Source organism: Misgurnus anguillicaudatus, chromosome 15 (genome assembly GCF_027580225.2).
Source record: "Misgurnus anguillicaudatus chromosome 15, ASM2758022v2, whole genome shotgun sequence".
Classification (NCBI taxonomy): domain Eukaryota; kingdom Metazoa; phylum Chordata; class Actinopteri; order Cypriniformes; family Cobitidae; genus Misgurnus; species Misgurnus anguillicaudatus.
Window position 1 is genome coordinate 22,380,081 of NC_073351.2, and position 10,176 is coordinate 22,390,256.

At 37.7% G+C, this 10,176-nt stretch overlaps 1 protein-coding gene across 1 annotated transcript in view; it reads right to left on the bottom strand.

The window, feature by feature from the left end:
- Window positions 1-7,124, bottom strand: part of hydin (HYDIN axonemal central pair apparatus protein) — a 94,984-nt gene extending 87,860 nt beyond the window's left edge. Inside the window, 5 exon segments of the mRNA XM_055174500.2 lie at window positions 1-200; window positions 2,784-2,918; window positions 3,558-3,677; window positions 6,445-6,570; window positions 6,645-7,124. Coding sequence (XP_055030475.2) covers window positions 1-200; window positions 2,784-2,918; window positions 3,558-3,677; window positions 6,445-6,570; window positions 6,645-6,779 — 716 coding nt within the window. The 5' untranslated portion in view covers window positions 6,780-7,124.
- Window positions 7,125-10,176: the final 3,052 nt, after the last annotated feature.

Genomic DNA, 10,176 nt, shown 5'->3' on the forward strand with positions numbered 1-10,176 from the left:
CTGCATGTGCGAAGTTGAAATTTAGCCTCACATGTTCCTATATTTCGCACAAACAACGTTTTCTGGGACAAGCACTTTACCGGACAGATTGGAAAGTGCAGACTATCCGGGAAATCCAAAATGGCACGAGGTCCAATTGCTCGAATTGGCACCTCAAACCTTTCACGTTCAGTTACGCAGATAAGTCTGTGGATGTAATCCTTAAAATACAAACATCTGAGTTAGTGATGATATATATTTAAAAAAAAAAAAATTCAGCTCTATTTAGAAAAAAACAAACATAACTGTACTTTTTACAAAACGGGTCTTCTGTATTACCAGCTTTTTGTAATATGAGTCTAACTTATCTTAGGCCTAGTCCACACGGACTTAGTTTAAATTAAATATCCATCCACACGATAAAGCAAAAGCACGCTATCAAGCGCTGTCAAGAGCATGCCACACCAGCAGGCGGGGATATAACCCAAATCGTGTTCCGCAATATAGTGGGATAACTGAGCATCTATCTGTATACATGTTAGAAGCCCTGTTAGCACAGTTATTATCATAGATATGTACACTAGATGTCGCCTTGGCTACGGCAGTTCATTGGGCCGAATGCGTCAAACAGAGCCGCCATCTTGAAACAGGGGAATCCCGCATCAGCGTCATTGTAAGCAATTGTGTAACAGAAATAAAATCACCATAAATCGTCATGAACGTGATTTTCTTGGTTTTCTTTTGGTTCGTTTCAACAGTCAGACATGTATTTAGCATTTAGTACAGGAAAAAAAATAAAAGTTTTGATTTTATTAAAATTTACTTTTTCTAACTGTAATGCATAGTGCTAGTAGCCCTTTCATCCATGCGCAGCACAAAAGTCTGGCATCGTTCATGAATTCGAAGTACAGGCGGAGATAGCAGCTTTACCTAGATACTTCCTATGGCAAGACCCCTGTTCAAAGATGGCGGCGGTTTTGACGCATGCTCAGAGCCCCAAGGCGACATCTAGTGTATATATCTATGCAGTTATTATTAGCAAGATACGTCCGCCATTGCACAGAATCATCAACAAAGCAGTCAGCGGCGCACAATCTTGACGTCAAACACAGCGGGTAGCGATGCACACTCTGACGTTGCAAGGCAAAACCCCCGGTTTTACTCTCTACACGACACCACTGTAACCGGGGTTTCTTAAAAAGCTCACCCTGGCCGGGGTTTTCAAATATGCTCGGTTTCAGTGCCCTGATACTGCGGTTTCGTGTGGAGGAACGGCCGAACCGCGTTAAAAAACTCACGGTTATAAAAATACCCGTGTCCGTGTGGACTAGGCCTCAGCCCAGGAATTACTAAAAAATTACTTTATAATCTCCAAGAGGCTGCTTATATTCACTATCAGAAAAAAGTACAAGAAGATACAAAAGTGGAGCGGTACCTTTTAAAAAAGTACAATGTAAAAAAAAATCTTTGCTGCCTTACATTTTTTGTTAAATCAACTCAGATTTACAAGTCATGTCAACTTACTATTATTTATCTTGACAAGAGATGAGTTGCTACAACTTATAAAATTAAATTGACTTTTTTCAACTATATTTTATAAGTTATAACAACTCATCTGTAGTTATAACAACAATCTCTAGTTAAGATAACTAATAGTAAGTTCACTGAAAAAAATTATTGATTGAATTTAATCAATTTTTTTATAGTAAGTGGTTGCAATCAATTTATTTAAGCTACATTTAAACAAAAAATATTAGAAAAGTAAAATAAAATATAAAACTTTTGTTTAAATGTAGCTTAAATAAATTGATTGCAACCACTTACCTTAAAAAAATTAATTAAATTCAATGAATCATTTTTTTTCAGTGTTGAAATGACTTGTAAATCTGAGTTGATTCAACAAAAAATTTAAGGCAGCAAAGTTTTTTTTACAGTGTACACATTTGTATCTTAAAGGAGCATATTGGTACCTGAAAGGAACCCCTTGGTACCTTAGAGGTACATACTTGTTCCTCAAAGGTACATATCTGTACCAAAATTATACATATTAGGACCTTTGTAAAAGGTACCGTACAACTTTTGTACCTTTTTTCTAAGCAGGAAATAATTCTGTCTTTCTTTGTCTTTGACTGGCCATGAATTAAGGTATGCAGCAATATGCATTAATGTTTGCCAAACCTAAATATATTAGCAGGCCACAACTGCAAAATAACCACTAATGGACAAGAGAGTGGTGTGGTAAAACACTAAGCCTCCATTGGCACTCAATGACAAGTTCGATGTTCGGATGAGGCTTGACATTGATGTTCACTTTCAGCGTTAGGAGGGGAGACAGAATTACAGAGATCTATGACTCTTTCAAATCATTGTGTACCCGCTTTTATGCTTAATTGCTTGATTCATAAGATTTCTTTCCCTTTTACTGCAAAACAAGCAAATGGCCCATGAGTATACTGGCATTGGCGATTTATAAATTACAATTAAAGTTTTGTAGGTAATTTAAGTTCCCACATACAGGTGAAATTGCTGTTTACAAACACTTTTTTTAAGAAAATGAACAGGATCAGGAAAAATCCAAGACTTGACAATTTAGAAGTAACAAAATGCAAATAAAAACAATTCAACATCAACCACAGTTGTCTTTGCATTTATTTTGAATGAAGGAAGTAACTTAAACCATGACATGTAATTCAAACACTGAGAAAAAAGTTAAAACAGATTTTGACGATTGTTTAAAAAGGACCTGAATATATTAAATCTGTAAAAAGCATTTAAATCATTGCATTACGCAGACTTGACGTTACCTTGCTCTCTTGTGGAGTGAATACGATGGTGAATGTAGATGCCATGCCAGGGGCCACTTTCTTACTAACATCTAGTGGGTGGAGAACTTTAAAATAAAGTGAGTCTTCTTCAATGACCTTTACCAGTCGTGGAACCTGCAGATGGTAGCAAAAACATTCAAGCATATGATCACTACAGACAAAAACCTGTAATGTCTTTATTACAGTATATCATACTGAAGCAGGTCTTAAGTTTTGATTAATGTGAATCGGCAAAGCATGGACTCCAAGCAATGAATTCTGACAATATCACAATAAAGGCTACCTACTTTACCAAGACAACCGTGTATTTACAGGATTGTTTTTTAGTGTATTAATATTATTTCCGGAAATATCAATTGATATGTAGAATCTTAGAAGTGCATACAAAAGGTGTGCATGAACAATAAAACATTAATCTCTATTTTGTGAAAAGGTGAAAGTATACATCTGTAAAGGTTTTCATAAATTCTTGTAATTGGAAATGTCCACGGCTTGATTTGGGGGGGTATAAGGAAATGGCATTGTTCCTGTGTTATTACTCACTCTGGCAAATAAATCTATAACAAACATTGTATTTCTGTACTTGCTTGAAATTTGACTGCTGTCTCAGCTGCTTAGGGAGCTAGTATCCACACATAAATATGCATAAACTTAATAAATCTTGCTTGCATATGCATCCAAAATTATAAAACACAATGTACCAGTTCTTGTGGAGTTATAAGTCCTGTTTCATAGGTTAAGCACAAAAGTTACCTTGTCACTGTTTCGCAGCTCTAAAGGCACCTTGTATGTCTCAAATGGTGTATAGTTCTGAAACACAATCTCAGACGGGTATGGCTGGAACACGGCCTGATCCAAATCTAATGAAGAAAACTTTGAAAAACCACACATTTAATACAAAATCTAACCTGAAGAGGATATTTGATTAAATAGTTTAAAGACACATTCAGAAGACCTAGTCTAGTCCAGACAGTAAAAAATCTAAAATAACATAAAATATGCTGTTGTATCACATGTCTCTTATTGAAAAAAAACTTTGTGTGAAGTTTGATGGGTGATAATGACTTTATTTAAAATATTTATAACTACTTGGAAGATTATGCTACACTTGTCATGAATTACATGATGCGAACCCAGGTGCAGACTCAGATGAACACAAAACAGGTTTATTTGACAAACTGAGAAAAACAAAAACCCACGAGGGAGCAGAACTAGAACTAGATAACTAAAAGAAAAGACTAGACAGGGACAAACTATCACTAGACAGGAACTTGACTTTAAATACAACTAGACAGGAACTTGACTTTAAATACAACTAGACTTAAAGACTTGATGATAATTAGTGATGTTACATTTGAAGCGAGGCTTCGGAGCTTGTGTCGAGCAAAAGTGGGCGTGCCAGGTGAAGCTTTGATTCGAAGCTTGTGTTGTTAACGTTGAAATCACGTGACCAATGACAAACGAAGCTTCACTTTCTGCTTAGTCACGTGCGCACTTCGCTTTGCGTGTCAGAAGGTTCGAACCCTAGAGGTTTTTTATGAGTTATTTGCCTTATTCACATTTTGGTCCCACATAATACTGTATATATAGTATTGTATTTACTTATACTTGTGTGCGCGTCTGTTATTATATGCCTGTGAACATTATTCTGTAAAATACAGTATTGAATCATATGAATATTAACTCCTACTGGAATTTATTGCCACACTTTAATCAGTAAATACATTTATTATAGACCATTCACAGACATGTTGTCTAAGCTTTATTTGTACACATAATATCAATATTCATCTGAATTTCATCAGCTTGTTGCTTCATTGACGAAGCTTTTTCCAGAAGCAACTGCTATATGTTTTATTAACCAAAAGATGGCGCTGTTTTCGACACCCTCGTTGAGGCTTCGAATCATGGTTCGAAACAGTAAGAGAAGTATCGGTGCTTCATTCGAAGCTTCATTTCCCCATCACTAATGATAATACAAAACAAACCAGCACAGGACAGCAAACACAAGGGCATTAAATAAGATAGCAAATCAAGAGGGGAACATGTGACAATGATCAAACAATAACAAGGATAATTAACGAGGAGACAAGGGGGCTGGGTCAGGAGACGAGACATGGGCTGCATCCGAAAACTCTAAATTGCTGATTTCTGCGGCAGCTTTCCAAGGCAGGAAGGCATCAAAGCATGTCCGAATCCAATATTAGGTTTACTTCTTAGGTGTTTCTCAATGTCAAGAAGGATCCTCGGAAGGCAGAGGATGTTACGTCATCGACATCCGTCGAAGGACTGTTTCAATGTCGAGGATCCTCGGAATTTCAACCAAGGACTGAGTCCTTCGTTCGAGAAATATCTCATATACAGGAAAGGATGCATATGTGTAGCCTTCACGCTCTGAAATCACCCACAATCCTATGAGCGCAGCGCCTAAAGCAGACCTTTTCACTGACGTAATGACGCAATGACGTGCACTTGCTAGCCTGTTCCATTTACGTGTTCTCCGAATGCTAAAGAGGATCCTCGCCTAGTCTCTGAAGGAAGTGACTTGTAAGGACCAGTCCTGCCAAGGAAGTATCCTTAACATTGGCTGCGTCCAAAAACTCTAAATTGCTGCCTTCTGCGACAGCATTCCAAGGCAGGAAGGCATCCAGTCATGTCTGAATTCAATGTTAGGTTTACTTCCTGACTCCTGAGATCTTGGCCGTTTCTCAATGTTAAGGATACTTCCTTGGCAGGACTAGTCCTTACAAGTCACATCCTTCAGAGGCTAGGCGAGGCTCCTCTTAAGCATTCGGAGAACACGTAAATGGAACAGGCTAGCAAGTGCACTTTATTGTGTCATTATGTCAGTGAAAAGTGTGCTTTCGGTGCTGCGTGCGTAGAATTGTGGGTGATTTCAGCGCGCAAAGAGCGCAAAGGATACACATATGCATCCTTTCCTGTATATGGGATATTTCTTGAACGAAGGACTCAGTCCTAGTCTGAAATTCCGAGGATCCTCGATATTGGAACGGCCCTTCGATGGACGTTGATGACGTAGCATCCTCGAAATTCTGGCTTCTGAGGATCCTTCCTTGACATTGAGAAACGGCTATTGTCCCACAATTCTATGCATGTGTGCGCATGGGAAATGTGATTGGTCGAGCCTTGTCGAGTTTGAAAAAATAAAATTGCAGCCAAGAAAACGGCTGGAGCACAAATTTAGTGTAAATAAATGTATATTTTCACTTTTTACACCTTTTAATTGCATTTCTAGCGAGAAATTAGTATTGTAGTTTTCAAATATGTGATTAGTTCTCACAAAGGCACTCTCTGTTATATTTTTGAACATACTGCCTTTGAAGTGTGTCCGAAAGTGTTTCTCTTAGCTGCCTTCATGCCTCCGAAGTCATTGCCTTATGAGGCAGCAAGGCAACAAGTCAGCTGCCTACGTTTTCGGACGCAGCCAGGGAAACATACAGCACAAAAGCCATGTGCCTCCAACAATAAACATGTGGGACTGCCATAATCCCTGACTGCCATGAGACTGAAAAGCATGAACAAGAAAGCCAGGATCATGACAACACGAAATCAGTTCCTGTAGAAAAGCAAATTAATTAATAATTCTTTGTACATGTGCGTGATGTTACTTATATCCCACCTTGTGATATGTAGTCTCAGTCATGTCAAACACCTCCAAAATGCGGGGCGGATACATCTCAAAAGTGTTTGCTAATCTCTCTTCTGTAGTCTGGGACATTACTTGAGCAAATACAGATGGAACCAGCTGCAAAAAACACATTTATTAACCACAATAAACAGACACAAAGACAGATAAGTTAGATAACGTTAGATGCTCACCTTTACATTGTTTGCCTCCCTTTTAACAAGCTTGGGATTTCGGGGTGCCATCACTTTTGTTTTGAATTCCAATGACATCTTCTCACGTGAACTTTGATACGTATGGTGAGACACCTGAGCATTTAATGTTGCCATTTTTAACAAACTAACGCACGGTGGTGTGATAGCAAACAGATGAAAGGGGCAAAAAAGTGTGGTTTACTTTCGTGATAGAATAAAATGTAACAGAAATGTTTTACTTTATCAAAAGCTGGATCGCTCCATCGGTAATTTTAATCCGCACAGGAAAAATGAAACGCTTATACAACAACATAGCTAACTTAACTACAGCCAAACTAAAATAAAACAAGCGAAATTAATAAAGTATGTGAAAACCGTAGTCCTTATCAAGGTTTGTCCGATAGCACCTAAGCTTGGTGGTTACCATGGCAGCTGTTACCATGGGAGCAGGGTACGAAACATGCTCAATAAACTTCCCTATGATTGGTGGACGTGCTCCAGCGAGGCGCTGAAGATACTAGGCTTGTTCGACTTTATCCGGCGCAGCAAGAATTGACAGTCGGATGACGTCAAAGTACCGCGAGAGCGATTCGCGAAATCATACGAGGAGTTTGCTTTTAATTCGCTCTCGCTGAACTTTTACGTCATCCGGCTGTCGGTTCTTGCTGCCATGCTTGCTGCGCCACATGAAGTCGAACAAGCTTTGCGGCAGTGGCATCTGTAACCTTAGCAGCTTCCGGTTTTGTGCGCTCTGTGTTTGTAAATACAACCAGATTTGACTAAAATCTAACAGGACAGTAAAACTTTATGAACTAGTGTAAATGGAAAGCATAGTCTTATATCATATTACAATAGCACATTTGGAATACATTTTATTATTTATTCAAAGCTCATGATGACTTATTTAGACAACAAACAAACGGCAGTCTTTTACAATGGGGCTTTAAAGGCTCACAACGATGCCATAGAAGAGCTACTTTTAGTTCCTTAAGAAGCCATTCGGTCAAAAGTTCTTTCAAAATCATTCCTTTCAAAACCTAAAGCAGGGATTCTCAAACTGTTTGCATCCAGGGACCCCTTACAAATGACAACATTTTCCAAGGACCTCCTAACATGAATAGTTACTAAGCATATTTTTACCTTAAAGCATATTTTTAAACTTTCATGGTGATTCAACATGTGTTTTTAAGAGGGTTGTTTGGACTCAACAATTAAAAGCTTTCATAAAATCAACAGTAGCAGACTGACATGGTGCTTAGATGTAAATATCCCCTTCTGAATAACGCAACACAATTATATAATTTATAACAAATTATTTCACAGAACCCTTGGTTAAGCATTGAGGACCACCAGACCCCTTTTGAGAACCCCTAATCAAAAGAGACCTTTTATCCCCACAAAGGAGCTTTTGTGTAAAAGGTTATATGAATGTTAAAGATTCTTTATAGAACCATTTAGCAAAAAATGGTTCTTCTATGGGATCATGAAACACCTTTATTATTAGTGAGTGGGGCTATGACCACCAGCGCTTTATGTAAACAATGAGCTTCACATCTGCAGCAGAGACTCCACAGCATGAATGAAAACTTAAAATCCTGGAGTAGTATCCCATATTACTAATGTAGCACTAAGCAAGCTTTAAAGGGGACATATTATGAAAAACTGACTTTTTGCATGTTTAAGTGCTATAGTTTTGCCCCCGGCGCTTCTATCAACCCAGTAACTTAGTTTTGGTAAACCATTCTCTGCAAGCTTGTTAAAAATAGGTCATTGGAATTTGGCTCCCCTTGTGATGTCAGAAGGGAATAATACCGCCTCTTAATCTGCACTATCCAACCATGGCACTGCCATTTAGTGCAGAGATCAGCTCATTTGCATTTAAAAAGACACACCCAAACACAACACATTGGTCACACTTACAAAGTGGCAATTTTAACATGTTATAATAAATTATCTATATGATATTTTGAGCTAAAATTTCACATACATACTCCAGGGACACCAGTGTTTTATTTGACATCTTAAAAAGTCTTGTAAAATGTCCCCTTTAAAAGAAACATTTTTTCATCCTAAATCCATCCTAGGTGTACAGTAGCCTATATGCTTCTCTTCTTTCATCCAAACACAGTTGGGGTTATATAAATAATATCCTGGCTCTTTTAGCTTTACAATGGTGTACTGCCCCATTTGATTACATTGAAAGATTACATTTTACAATTAACAGTTAAATCACAATGCTAAACTCCAAAATGCACATCCATTCATCAAAACTAATACATACAGTTATTAAAAGTCTTCAGAGGTGAAGTGGTGCATGGGATTTTGTAAAAATGTGGTTAGCATAGGCCCTGTTTTTTCTTCTTTTTTTTGAAAAGTGCCACAAATAACAATACATTTTTTTTACACATTTTATTTGGGGGGCAAGAGTTTTGTAAGGTTTGATTGTGTTTATGGGACACACTGTAACATTTGTTTATGCTTCGTTTTAAAATAAAAGCATTATTTTTCATATATATTTACCTTAATCCTGCCGAAACCGATGTTTCCATCCTCATTAAAACAGGGTGTTAAAAACTATAGACATTATATATGCAGACGCCTCATGACGTGCTGGAACCAGCTTTGCCGCCATATTGGTTGGGTCTCCTCACTCTACGCTAGCACCAGAGTCAATCTGAGTCAAAGGAGAGCGAGCAATTATGCCCTTATTTTGTACAGTTTACGGTTGCAATAACCAGTGCAGTATTGATACCAGATCGCATGGTATTACCTTTTACAAGTAAGATTGAACAATACTTTTGGTTACTTTACCATTTATAATAATATGTCATCTTAACTAACATTACTTACGTGTAACCAAATCCGGTAAAAATTCTGGGCTATCCAAGATGGCGGCCACACTAATGCGTCAGCTCCAATAGGCAGCATCAGTCTATGAGGCATCTATGTATATAATGTCTATGGTTAAAACAGGCTGTTTAGTTCCTGGGTCTATAAAGCCCCTCCCTCACAAATACTCAATATGCTCAGATTAGTCCCAGTGTGGGGATTGGCTGTTTCGAAAAGTCCCCTTTGCTGTGTGTTCCCAGGGTTTTATGAAAATTAGGGGGTTTGTGATGTCACTAACCCAGGAAGAGGCTTAGTTGTAAGCAATCCAGCCATTCGCTGTAGGTTTAAAAGTGATTTGTGTTAAAGCAGATATTTCCTGTTGCATTAAACTTTTGAGCGCTATAACTTTGCAGATGTTGTTTATGCTCAGACAGCAACAGTACGCACTGCAGTTAAAAAATTGAGTCAGAATCAACTTCACCTTTAAAAAATAAAATTGATAATAAAAAAAATATTATACATCTGATGTATTCATGTAAACTAATTTGCCTATTCATACCATTTACAGTAGGCTATAGATTGATTTTTTATGTATTTTTTATTGTTACATGTGACATATTTAAAGTTTCACAAATGGAACTATATACACAGTTAATTTTACTGTGCACTTAAACAGGGAAACACAGTTGCCGTCAGTAAGACA